Source organism: Photinus pyralis, unplaced genomic scaffold, assembly GCF_008802855.1.
Source record: "Photinus pyralis isolate 1611_PpyrPB1 unplaced genomic scaffold, Ppyr1.3 Ppyr1.4_LG5, whole genome shotgun sequence".
NCBI classification, from domain to species: Eukaryota; Metazoa; Arthropoda; class Insecta; order Coleoptera; family Lampyridae; genus Photinus; species Photinus pyralis.
Genome location: NW_022170596.1, coordinates 9617520 through 9631369, shown reverse-complemented (window position 1 = coordinate 9631369; position 13850 = coordinate 9617520). Strand labels below are relative to the sequence as shown.

Genomic DNA, 13850 nt, shown 5'->3' with positions numbered 1-13850 from the left:
TACCTTTTTTTGAATGCCGACTGATAAGTCTGATCCTGAACCGATATGGCGCTCATTTGAAAGAGCTTGGAGCAAGGATCCCGTGCATACCTTTTGTTTTGCTCGATTGTTTAATTTATGTCCCTGGGATTCTTCTCAAAATCTGTATTTTGGCAGGCGAAAATGCGCAATTCTTATTTATGAAATTACTTCAATTAAATTCTATATGCTGGCAAAAAAGTAAATCTAATAATTTCAAAATAGGTTTTGCGCATGCGCAATGCTAACTTTTTTATTTATGAAGTTATTTAACAATGAAATTTTATATGTAAACACTACGAATATCTGGAAAAACAAGTAAAACTAACAATGTTTTCAAAATATTGTTTTGTGCATGAGCAATACCAACTTTCTTATTTACGAAAGCTTTACATATAGACATGCTTCGGGTTCGAGTTGTCCCAATTTTTCTGGTTCTTCCATTTTTTTTAATTCTTCCATTTCTTCTCTAAACTGCAGCTTTCTGAGATGCTTCAGACTCTTTGACATTCTTTTTTGATGTCCTCGATTTGGGGGTTGTGTATTTAAGGGTCCGAGAGAGTGCAGCATGTAAGTATGGGACTATTTTTAGATCGGCGGCGTCAGCACGTATCGGTTGAAACCCATATGAAATATAGATTCCGCTTCTGCACTGCTTATGTTGGTTCCGGTACCGGTTTCTGTTATGTGGTTTCAGTAATTTTTGGTTCCGGCTCCAGTTTTTCACGTTTTTAGGTTCCAACATAAATAAACTTAGAAAATATATACATTCATAAAGAATATGCTCGCCGCGTGCATTTCGGCGGGTGGGTTTAATTTTTGCGTTTCTGTACAATAGCGTACGACTATCCACGAATTGGTTGGCTACAGAGACACTTTCTACTGCTTTCAAAAAATTGGTGTTGAGGTTATGTTGAATAATTCAGTTTAACCGTTTGTGCAAATTATTTTTTATAACAAATTATGTCATTCAACGTTAATTACGATTCGTATTCAATTGCAAAAGTGACCCCGTTACCTGCCTTACCACCGCCGACGATCATAGATGATACTGAGAATGAAAACAAACCATTTTTCTGTAAGGACGATTTTCAGGGAAGCTCTGCACTTATATCGCTTGATTACAGGCGAGAAAACGATAGGGGGCATATTGGAGGGTTCAAAATACGTTTGGAAAGCGAATGGATCGCAATTCCGTTTGTTCGATTCGGGAGGCGGAATTAAAATTGCCTCTTGGAATTTCGCCGTGGCAAATCTAACACAAGAGTCTAGGGTGACGTGCGTTGCCGAATTTAAAAGGTGCAAGAATAAGCTTCCCTTTTTAATAATTGGGTTGGAGAATGGCTGCCGTGGACAGATTTGTATCTTTGATTTGGTAGGATCGAGAGTTTTAAAAACCATCGATTTAGATTACATGGTGAGCACTTGTGAATTATAATATTTTGCGTCTGTGTCTGATTAAGTAAACCTTGCATAATTTACGGTAGTAACACTTACATTTATTATAGGTTACTTGTATATGTGTTATCGACAGAAGTGGTCATATTTCTTTATTAACAGAAGCTCTAGATGCTTTCGATGGGATAGTCGCAGTAGGGACTGTGAAAGGAAATGTGTATCTACTTGACTTATGCCAAAGTGAATATGAAGAAGGTAACATTATCGAATTGGAATGCTCGCAACTGGTTATAAATGTGTTTGTAGCATTGCAGAATGTGGCATACGTTACGGACGAGGTTAATATTAGTGAGGTCGAAATTTTGTACCCCCTTGAAATACATTCAGTGGACGTGGACAGTTATCGATGCTCTACCAACAATAGACATTTATTGCTTCATTTAAATGGTACGCACGTTGATTTACCAGCCCAAATTTGTACCTGAGTTGATTTTAGCTGTTACGGACAATGTGGAGCATTTTGTTTTGAAAGGACCCAAAGGTGTCAATCGCCTTTTTGCTGCAAAGGAAGAGGTGCAAGTGAGTGCACTCCATTACTGCTCGCAGCTGGGATCTTTGCTTGTCGGATATAATTTTGGTGCGTGGCAGTTGTGGGATTTTGCCAATTTAGAACTTGTATACACTTCATCCGTTCATGAAGAGAATATTCCTGTATCTCATTTTGCAGTCCAGGTAGTCACTCCCCGTGTAGGTGCATTTAAATCGTTCATTCTCCACAGGAGCCTTGCGATGATCCACGAGCTTTTTGCTATATGTGGGCTGTATACAGTCACACAGAACCGTATCAACATGCAACACCAGTTGCTGTTTTGTACGCATTAAATTATGAAAGTAAGTCGGTTCATTCCAAGTATGGAGTCCTGTATAAGGTAAGCAAGATTGTACTCTTATCAGTTTTAAATCAAATTTAATTCCATAGAATCTACAATCCTGTACAGTTCGGTTTCAAATTACTCCCACAACTGATAACGAGAATGGAATGAATCCCACTCAAATTGCTGCCAACTGTATTCGTTTGCAGGTGGTTAATAAAACCGTATCAAAACACTCTCTAAATGGACAGGATGAGATTATTACAGTGTGCTTTATCATTTGGAACATATCTGGTGGACGAAAACCGGAAGAATGTAAAACGTACTTGAATTTATTTGATTTGAATCAATGGTACAAGGAACATATGCCAAGTAAGTTATACTGCATTCATTATAAGAAGGTAGTAGATGGCGCTGTGTTTGAAGATAAATACACACAGGAAAAATATAAAACGGCACCAATTTATTGTAAAGTTCAGCACTGCGAACAGAAATAAACCTTTGACAATAACAGCTAATGACACTTCGGCAGTTTAGTTGGCAACATAAACTACCACCTTACAAAATTCACCAGTCATTTTATGTTTCATTGTAATACTGACTCATGTTTTAACCAATCACAGTGAAGGTCAAAGCTTCCCTATGCTTTCTACCGCCACCTTAAAATGAATGGAGTATAGGTCGAAATTGACAGCCGTTTTTAAAAACACTTGTATGCTATTTAGGTTGTTTGAATCAGAGAGCTTTTATGTGATTCGTCCAGCAATACAAGTATGTAACAACAGGAGTTGTCAAATTTATGTGCACGCTCTGTAAATAAAATACTTGTAAAATGTATCTTCTCTATTACATAGAACTCATTTTTATTGTTTCACAGTACTTTTACTTGTCGGAGAACCCCTGTATCATCTAAATAGTAAGATTTGCTCATGCATTGTATCCGCGCAGGCTCTTCGGCGCAGATAATGGTTTCAATTTGGAATAACCAATTTTCTATTGGAGAGCAAACTGTTGTTTTCTCAGGTCGGTTTCTTTAGGAATATTAAAATTACGTTAAACAAAATTGCTATTCAAAGTTATACAGATCAAAAATTTAAAGTATTGGTGTTATTGGTGAGGATGAGGTTTTCTTCAGATTACGATTGATATCATCTTTCCTTGGGAAATGTAACTTCAACTTAGAAATATGAAAAACGGATCGCTTCGTGATAGTACAGCTGAATTTTGTGGTCAAGCTTCTTGTTGAATGGAAATTTTAGTAGTTGTAGCTAGTTCTTGTGAACACAGGCAAATCTGCTTCAAGTTTTGAAGAGTCTGGATCGTCATATTGTTTATGCACAGGAATAAAAAGCTATACACTCAACAGCGGTTTTTAGAACTGGCAACACGGTCGAGCTCGCGCTTATCTACTACACATCGCCAGCGTTTTATTCGAAATGCACGTCGTTATCGCTCTTATCTCTAGACATACTTTCATGCAAGTTTACTATGAAGCGGTATATGTATAAATTTATGAATTTACTAGGAACATCACCCCATTCTATGGCCTGACAAAACTTTTGTCCCTGAAGCTGCCTGAAGCTAATCTTGGCATTGGTTGAGTCACTCATGAGAAGGAATATTTCTTCAGAACCTGGTCGTATAACTTCCGAGCGCGTGTTCTGGCTAATAGGTTCTGCTTCATCATCCTGTTTGGTTACTTGGAGGCACGGAATGAATGGTAACCTGTTCGCAGACGCATCCTCAGGAACGTACTACAATTGACAGTATAGTTTTGGTGACATCCCGACCCGAGAGGCCTGGGTTTCCCTTGATTGACTTTAACACCTTCTCGTTCAGCGGCCGATTCAAAATGCCAGCACCGCGTTTGCTTTGAACTTTCTATTGCGATCACGGGACCACTTGAGATCATCTCCCACAATGGAAACAGCCATTTTCAATTGTTTCGAGATATTTTGAATTAACCACATCGAGACCAAACTCCCACCTCTGACACACGTGTACTTTCAAAACAAATCGCTGTCAAAACATTCCAAGTCCGACCACTAGAGGCGCTGCTATAAAATAAATAAAGTGTGCAGAGGCTAAATAAACCAGCCTTAAGGTGCGTATACATATGCGAGCCGAACCGTTCGCGAACCGCTCGCGAACAACTGGTTCGTTAGATTGGGATGGGATTTGTTAGCGCGAACCGTGACGAACCGTTCCCTGTCGGTTTTTTCGACGAACACAAAGGGATTCGCAGTTCACATTGGGACGTGTTTGTGCGAGGTTCGTCGTTTTTATTCCGGTCGCGAGGTAATTTATAAATATGGAGTGGCCCGAGGAAAATATATTGCGGTTAATAAACATCTATAAATGTAGACCTTTATTGTGGGACCCCAAAAATGTTAACCATTTTAAAAAAAATTTAAAAGAAGATGCTTGGCGCGAAATAGGCGTGGAAATGGAGGTGTCTGCCACCAACGCCTTTGCTTCCTCTTTTTTTTAGCCAAACTACCCATCACGAGAGCTGCACTGCTCATAACCATAATAGTGTAAATTTCCTCGCGCGAAGACATGTTCAATATATAGAAGTACACAGCCGACTGCTGGTGGTTTGCGGCTGGTTCGGCTTTTCCATGGATCGTTGGAAGTTCGTTGTAAAATTAATTTCAAAGAACAGTTTTTGAGCGGTTCGCGAGCGGTTCGCGAACGGTTCGGCTCGCATATGTATACGCACCTTTTGATCATATATATTCCATATATATAGCCTTCAGCCACAGAATATACAGTACGCTACACTATACAGTAGTTTGCCTTCACAGCCACTAAATCTGTGCCAACATATGTGATATGTACCGGGTGACCCAATAAGACTGTTCCTCGGCCATATCTCGAGAACCGTTCGTCATATGACTTAGGGGTAAAAAAATTATTGGGTAAATCGGTCATGAAGAATCCCTGGAAAATATTTTCAAGTTCTTAAAATGACCAACAGAGGGCGTAACTGCCATCTTAAATTTTAAAATTGCATTTTGTTTCAATTTCGCGTAATAAACAAAACATTTTTTTTACATTTTTAAAGAGAACCATTAAAAACAAAAACTCAGTTATTTCAAAAACAAAGATGGTGTGGGGCGTTCAATTGTTTTTGCAATATCCTGCTTTAGCTTCAAATTTGGTATGGTTGAAAAGAGCATTCCTTGGGCATTGAGAATCAAAATATAGTTAATTTAGTTGAATCCTTCTCCGCCAGGGGGCTAGTTTTGACACTATGACCTAAAATCCAAAAAAAATCAAAAAAATCAAATTGAATTATATTACTTTTTCTTTATGAAAAAATAACATCCAAAGAGGCCAGTGAAAACCGTTTTTCAAAATCTCGTTCCTAACTTCAAATATTGAGACAATGAAATTAATTATTTAATAAATTGTTTCATTTGTTTAATTTTCCAATGCCTACCTAAAAGTGTAGGGTCCTTTTCCAAACAATCTTTCGCGCCATCGACAAATACCGGAAATACGTCAAATAAGATTTTTCATTAATTAATTAATCTAATTTTCCCAATATTTGAGGTTAGGAACAATATTTTGAAAAACGGTTTTCACTGGCCTCTTTGGGTGTTATTTGGCTACTTTTGCATAAAGAAAAAGTCATATAATTCCATTTGATTTTTTTAGGATTTTGGATCATAGTGTCAAAACTAGCCCCCTGTCGGAGAAGGATTCAACTAAATTAACTATATTTTGTTTCTTGTTGCCCAAGGAATTCTCTTTGCAACGATACCAAATTTGTTACAATCAGTCAAACGGTTAAGATGTTAAAGTGAGTTTTTGTTTTTACGAAAATGATAGATAAACTGGTTCTCTTTAAAAATGTGAAAAAAGAATGTTTAGTTTATTATGCGAAATTTAAAGAAAATGCAATTGTAAAATTTAAGATGGCAGTTACGCCCTCTGATGGTCATTTTTAGAACTTTTAGAACTCATAACGTATTTACCCAATAATTTTTTTTACCCCTAAGTCATACGACAAATGGTTCCTGAGCTACGGCCGAGGAACAGTCTTATTGGGTCACCTGATACAATATATATTTACTGATACACACCTAAACAGATTTTTTATTCACATTTTGATAAGACAAACTCGGCAGTCAATGAACCTTTGAATTTGTCTGGTTGAACTATTGAGATTATGAAATAAAAAAATTAAATTCTTCATACTCTATTAAACATTCATCCCGTTGTTGTTTCTAAAGCTTTTGATATCGATTCAATTGACCCATATTTTAGTGCTTTTTTCAATACACTTGGTTTTTTTTCTTTCGCCCATCATTTTTGCAATGGGTTAAAAAAACTGAAATGAGGCGGGTAGGATCATGGACAAAGAAGATGGACACCTCCTATCTTCCAAAAAAAAAGTACTTGGCGTATATAAGGTGCTCAGTAAAATCTCCTTTTTTAAGGGTTCTTAACCATTTGTTTTGGGTCGGAACACAAAAATCTGCTTTAAGTTTTTTGCTCTATTAATGTAATATAATGTCAAAAAACACTTCCAGATTCCTCCCACTCGAACAATGCTGAACCTTTTACCAGTCGCATCTGTTTAACTAACATATTGACGAAATCCAACAATCACCATTCTCCGCTTTTGGACGTAAGAATTGGAGAAGAAGGTTTACATCAATTTCTTGGTTCGCAAAAGTTGGAGGAACATTACTATCCGTCCTCTCTGGCATTCCGTAATGATATCCTAATACAAAAGCACAATGAAACTGAATCTTTTAGAAATCACAAGCTTGAGCGACGACGCAGTTACTGTTGTAAATAATAAAGGCAGTCAACAAGCGATGATCACCAGGTTGGAATCTCTGGGACCGTCTGTTCTATTAAACCCCACGGATACTTTCGCAGTCGTCGCCGGTATGGGTTTGACACCGTTGTTTGTTGAAACCCCTACTAAAAATGCCCCACTGGTATAGTTGCACTTTTCCAATTGCGATGATTTTTAAAGCAACCTTTTAGGATGACCAACGCGAGTTTCTATTAAGTGCCGCTTTAGAACAACAAATGCTGAGTTGGTTGTGCAAGTGTGTAACTGCATGGAGCAGCGGTATTTGCGACACTGACGGCTGCAATTTAAACTTCTTACTAAAATGGGCTTGGCATCGAGCACAGGTTTTAAAAGAGAATGCGGACAGGCTTGGTAAGTTAACTAGAGATACTTTCAGTACTAATGCAATAATTTTTAGCTGTTTCTCTCTTTGACTATTCCGGTGTGGTATTGGACGGTAACTCTCAGCAACTTGTAAACCACTGTTTAAAACAAATCCGAAATTTGTCCGCGTTATTCAAGTTTGTGATCGACAAATATTTGGGTTTCGTACTAGATCCTGGTAATTTAACGTGTATCTTTTATGGCTGATTGCGACCGTCAATTTTAGATGAGATTTTAATTCAGTTCGAGTGTTTGGAGGTCGCCTACATTTACTTGGAGGTTTTACACTGGTTTCAGAATGTGGGTCTATTGCCGGAATGCGCCTTATCAAATTATCCGAAAGTGGACGAGTTTGATCGCATATACGCGCCATATCCGGTCGATGATTTAGTAAAATATTATAGCAAAAGGTTTGAATATTAGTTTCTAGTTGCAAAATGCAATTGCATGTTCTTTGCAGGAGAACTGAACTAAATTCGTGCAGTATGAAAAAATTTGGGGCAAAAGAAAGTCTTCTGTTTATTGATAATCTCATTGAGAAGGAGTGTGGGGCACACCATTTGCAAAAGTAAATTCTTAGTTGCTCGGACGAATTTTAATTTTTGTTTCAGGCAGTGGGAGGACGACGGTGGCTCGGGGATATATCCTCCGTTATCGCTACAGGCGTTGATGCGTTCATATTTGGTGGAGAATATTAAGATTAAATTTAAGCATCATGTGGTGACATATTTTTTGCTTGATTTGGTGCTGACGTTACAGGATAAGAGGTGAATTTAAAAAGAAGGAGTGCTTTATATCCATCATTTCGTATCACAACAAATTTGCATAAGACACTGTCATTTGTCATCTACTTCTATCAGTTTGGAGTTTGCATTCAGGCAACCTGTATGAAAATTGTAAACTCTGAATTTTGTTCAGCGAGTCACTTATACCTACCACCCATGAGATGGGGTCTCGCTGAGGCGTGATTTTGGCGTAAGTGGAGACGCGTTCTTTCGAAGCTGGCGGTATCAAGCCCAATTGTGATTAGCTGTTTTTGAAAATCTTGAAGAAGGACATCATTGTATGGGTGAAGTGGCGTTTCCTTATACAGGGTGTTCTTTAAAGACATGCTCATATTTAAGGGGGTGATTCTTGGACCCATTTTAAGAAAAAAGCTTTCTATGGACGTATGTCCTAAACGTTTTAATTTTTTAGGTACAGAGTGGTAAAGTTTAAAAAAAAAATCAGTTTTTTAATAATAACAGAGATAATATTGTAGACATCTCTATGATATTTGGTACATGTCTTTTATGCATTCAGATGCATTTTCTGATGTGCAAAAGCTTTTATTTTCAGTGGCGTCCGTACGACTTTTGCATACTATGCCACTACTTTCTCTTAAAATAAAATATTTTCAAATCCTTATTCATTTTTGAGCAAATTTGATCTACTGGTTTTGCTTTGTCCGACGCATGGTTTTCGCGTAAAAAAAATAAAAATCGTTTATTTACGAGTTTTATTTTTTTAAGCGAAAACCATGCGTAGTAAACCTAATATTTTGAAATTGTGCGCGTTTATTCAGTTTTTCATTCTGAACAAATTTTCTTAAAAAGATTTGTGCGTATCTCGTCCCCAAAGAGCACTTGACTGGTATGCAAAATACGTAAATTTACTACTAAAATTTTGTCACAAATTAGTTTACAATCAAGCAGGGTTGATCCTCAGAAGCTCAAAATTCAATTCGAAATTTTTTTGTCTTACAAGATCCAACCACACAATCGGCGGAGGGGGGAGGGGGCACCGTATATGGAGTCCGGGCCCGCATTACCCACATTATAATGTTAATGGTAGGAACAGTGAGGATCTCCAACATGTTTTTTTATGAAAATTTGTTTTTGTGGTAAGAACATACGTTGGACGGGTAAAAGAGTATGGAAGGGCCCTCAAATTAGCTTAGTACTGTGATAGGTGCTGTCACTGGACTGTAGGTTTGGTGTTGAACGTGCTGTGCTAAGAATAATTGGATTGCTATCTAAATTAGCGAACAGGCGCAAAAGGTTTCAAGTTTTGACTAAGTGGATTTATAAAGACACTAAACCTTCCCCATACTTCTTTTAATTGTTTCAGGTTTTAGATTCAAGGCATTAGGTGACAGCGAATATAGTTTCGACCCGAAGGTCATTATCAAGCTTAAGTTTAAAGGAACATATAAAGGTGGTTGAAAATTACATATTAAAATGTACATTTGGTTATCAATATGGGGAAAAAATTACTAATTAGAACATGGAAACAATTACAATATTAACAATTTAAAGACTATGTCCTCACATATTATAAAACAATTGTTTAAATTAAAATTAAAGGAGACGAGATGGACGCAGCCATCTTGACAGCTTGTCAAGTTTTGGCCCGCGGGCCGCCATTTCCCCATCCCTTGTATAGATCTTCAATAAATAAGTGTCGCTATCATCAAATTTTGTACAATAGTACTTCATACCTTCTAATTAGTCATTATTACATTTTTTTCCCTCTCCAAAACCAGGGTCAAAAATTAAATTTGGTTCCTATGTATATTTTTTAATAACTTCTGCAAACATTGGCCCATATGAATAAAAGGGAGCATATGCTTATACTTGCAAAATTCAAAGTTAATACTCGTAAGTGCCCCTTCACACTGGGCTGCTCAGTAGCGCGGCACTGCGTCCCGTCCTGCTGCGCTGCTAAGTCGCCAAGTGTGAAGGGGCACTTACGAGTATTTACTTTGAATTTTGCAAGTGTAAGCATATGCTCCCTTTTATTCATCTGGACTTTGTCGTGATGGGCAGGAATTACCTGTTTTGGTCCACGGAAAGTGCTGTAATATAATTAAGTGCTCATATTTAGTTTGGGCCGCAAATAGCGTTTTGTCACTCCATTCAAACAGATGTACGGCAGAAGTCAGAATCGTTAGTTAGGTGACATAATCTTGAAGCGATGCACTTTGCTTTATTGGAAATCTAATACACAATATGTTTTAGGTATCAATCCACCATAGCGCATTTAATAAAGTTCCCGTCCGTCTTCCATTTGAGTCCAAGTTCCATCAAAATTATTCAATCATTTTGGCAAATTGATCATGGAAACTTTGAGGTAGGTAACAATAGATATATGGTGTTTATGCAGGGCGTAACAAAAAAAATTTTTTCTTCCATCCATTTTATTTTTTGTTTCCACCAAAAACTCGAGATACAGAAATAAATAGGAATATAGTGATGTGATGATAGTGTGAATGTTTATCACTTGAACACTCTGTAGATGCTGATAATCGATTCACATTTTTCCAGGAAGGTATAAGACAGCTCTTAGATCCAATCATTTCGTCAACTGACCTGAAAGAGTGGCACCATCGGCTTGTGTTGAAAACTCTGCTCGCCCAAGAACAATACAATTTCGCCCTATTCTACTTGCAGGTCTACTTTATAACCACAATATACAAAAATAATACTTTTACTATAGGCTAGACGTCCTGCCGTAACGGATCTCAATGATTTGTGCACAATTATAAGTTTATACATTGCCAATAACATGGTAGACGAGGCGTTTCATTTTCAACGTCGACACCACCACACCGACGTCTCGTTAAAGTTGTTGCAGCATTTTTTCAAAGGTAGCCTACTGTTTTCGTCATGCGCTTCATCTTCATCTTACAGAATGTGACAAAAGTGGTAACATTGAATCCATTCTATTTCTCCCCTTGTGGCCAGAGGAGGAGGAGGCCTTTATGAAGTACTTAACGGATGTAAATCATTCTCAAAGATCTTACATTCAAATACTCTACTATACGCAACGTTCCCGATACGTCGAGGCGATGAAGGTCAATGACAGCACAAACCTGGTTCAGTTTCAAAATAAGGGATTGCAAGGAAAACAGCTAATTACAGATCAAGATCGAATTATGAATCATTTGGAATGTATTTCGAATCCTTTGAGTAAAACCATTTTAGACGAATGCAAGAAAATCGACGTCAATACAAAGAGAGGTGTGTTTGTGCGTGGGGGCGCACTGGTTAATTAATTTATGTTTTCAGGTACCGCTTGTACGCCATTGTCAGTCTTCGTGCACAATTCACAGGAACGTATCAAGTATAAATCATCCTTAATTGAGGCCGCACTCATAAAATCTAGGGAGATTTGGAGCATACCTACAGTAAACAAGAAGGCGATCAAAAATAATGATGACATTCCCTTTTTGTGTAAACTAAAAGCCGTACTATCACCCCCTAAGTAACTATCGCCGGTTTAACATATGAAAGAAAAATTGAAAGTGGTTTTTAGGATTTTAAGTCCCATGATTTATCCCAGATTGAAAGACTCACGTGAAGAGTCCGCGGAACCGCCTTTGAAAAGATTTAAACCGTCATCTAGGCTGTGCATGCCTTTACAAGATACTTCTAGGAGACGTTCTAGGGCAACCAGCACTCGGTTAAGTACTCCCATAGTTAAACGTAAAATAGCAAGTAGTGCAGTGTCGGCGACACAAGCTCGACAGAGTATTTTAAAGGTTGGTAAACAACACAAAATATTGTCAATTGTATGAAATCATTGTAGAGTCACAACTTCACACTGGACAATTCATTGGAGGTGCTGGAGAAAACTGATGATAGTTTAGCTGACAATGCCAGCAAGGATTTGCCATCTGTCCGAGTGAGTAATGGTGGAGGTTTTATTTTGTTGAAATCTTATTGGTTGTTTGACAACTTCATTTTTCTTGACTTCCTGTTTTTGAAGTCGTTTTGCTTTCACTCAGATGGGGTAGAAAATCTTCCCTAAATCATGTACTTTCAGTAAAAAAAGTGGGGGATCAGTTTTTACCACAACACCTCCTTACTAACGTGTTGTTGGTAAAAAGGCAAATGCTCTATGTAAGCTCCAAATGGCGCACACTCTCATTTATTAACGATTCAATACTTAATTGGGTAATAAAATTGTCCGGAATGGAGAAGTCTAGTCTTCCAAAATGGAATTATATTTTATCCAAGTGTTGCTCATCATACTATCCTTTACAAGTTGCGATTTGCGATATCAACAGGTAAGTAATTTTTTGTGGCAGAATTCTCGGGCACTTTAAATTATTCATGGAAATTTATTTGAATACTAGCAGCCCAGGCGAACTTGGTACCGCCTTTGGGAAATCCCGTTTTTTCCTGTGCTCTGTTCTCGCGGGAAGTTTTTTCAGAATACACCTTAACGTATTCAAAGAAACCTATTTTCTAAATGTCAGGTCTCTTTTCGATTGTAAGACAAAATCTTGTTTTTTCGTGTTCCCGTTCCCATGGGAATTTCGGAATAGTATTTTACGAACTCAGAAACTTTCGCCGGCATACGGCCAACTATTCCCCAAAGTTTTATCGCAATTGGATGACAGGTTTAAGTAGACATAAGAGCCAGACAGACAAACAATCATTTTTATTTATATTGCTGTGTGAAATGATATGCGGTTACTATACCACCCAATAGACACCTACTAAGCTAGCTCAAATTACACAATTGTTTCCTTTTTCCTTTTAAAATTTACATGAGTAAAAACTTCCTCAGAAAATCCAACTGTTTCCACATTGAAGACGACTACGTTTTTCTTCTGTTAAAATCACATATCCGGATAAACCACTAGTGCAAATTAACAGCACCGACTGTACGCTCTCGTTCAAAATATCCCGAGATGGCCCTGTTTATTCTTATTAAGAGGAAAACCACTTCCACTCATAAATTCAAAATCGTTGTTTCTCGACGACACTCGAGTCCCCGAACTGATCGACACCTGCGCTACTTATGTCTCACATCACACTGTTTATTGCAAAACCAATTATTGTCCGATAGCTTTTTATCAACGCCTGACCAAATAACTTTTAACAACATTGCAATTAAATGTTCCCTTATTTATACGTTTTAAATTTATTATACAAAGTAAATACAAGAAATAGAATTAAATGAATTAAACAATTACAGACTAAAAAATGACAATTCAACAAATTTTCCCATTCTGTGCCCATTTGAAATAAAAAATTCCCAGATGAAATAACTTGAATTACACTGTGTACAGGATGCCCTGACTATAATTCCGATATTCCCACCGAAATTACGTTAAAACATGTATTTTTGCACTACAAGGTGGCTCGCTCCCACCTTCGGCATTGTTTCCACCTAGAGAAATGACAATCCCATGTAGTTTACCCAAGAATATAGATAATAGTAGACTAGACGAATGTATCGGGTATCCCGGCGAACCTCTTATACAGGGTGGTGACTTGCGTAACGCATCATAGGGATTTCAATGTAAAATTCATAACATGCGATTATTGGCTCCCCAAATTATTTTAGAGTAAAAATGTATTAAGGTTTTT

At 37.5% G+C, this 13850-nt stretch overlaps 1 protein-coding gene across 1 annotated transcript in view; it reads left to right on the top strand.

Annotated features, from left to right (window-relative positions):
• Window positions 1-902: 902 nt before the first annotated feature.
• The window catches only part of LOC116170246 (protein ELYS), a 34210-nt gene continuing 21262 nt past the window's right edge, over window positions 903-13850 (top strand). Inside the window, exons 1-21 of the mRNA XM_031486486.1 lie at window positions 903-1096; window positions 1146-1435; window positions 1527-1671; window positions 1723-1863; window positions 1913-2148; window positions 2196-2345; window positions 2396-2660; window positions 6830-7012; window positions 7059-7246; window positions 7296-7476; window positions 7523-7666; window positions 7715-7898; window positions 7949-8056; window positions 8100-8255; window positions 10488-10599; window positions 10794-10919; window positions 10966-11116; window positions 11160-11489; window positions 11538-11733; window positions 11785-12010; window positions 12058-12153. Coding sequence (XP_031342346.1) covers window positions 982-1096; window positions 1146-1435; window positions 1527-1671; window positions 1723-1863; window positions 1913-2148; window positions 2196-2345; window positions 2396-2660; window positions 6830-7012; window positions 7059-7246; window positions 7296-7476; window positions 7523-7666; window positions 7715-7898; window positions 7949-8056; window positions 8100-8255; window positions 10488-10599; window positions 10794-10919; window positions 10966-11116; window positions 11160-11489; window positions 11538-11733; window positions 11785-12010; window positions 12058-12153 — 3723 coding nt within the window. The 5' untranslated portion in view covers window positions 903-981. The remainder of the gene's footprint in view (window positions 1097-1145; window positions 1436-1526; window positions 1672-1722; window positions 1864-1912; window positions 2149-2195; window positions 2346-2395; window positions 2661-6829; window positions 7013-7058; window positions 7247-7295; window positions 7477-7522; window positions 7667-7714; window positions 7899-7948; window positions 8057-8099; window positions 8256-10487; window positions 10600-10793; window positions 10920-10965; window positions 11117-11159; window positions 11490-11537; window positions 11734-11784; window positions 12011-12057; window positions 12154-13850) is intronic.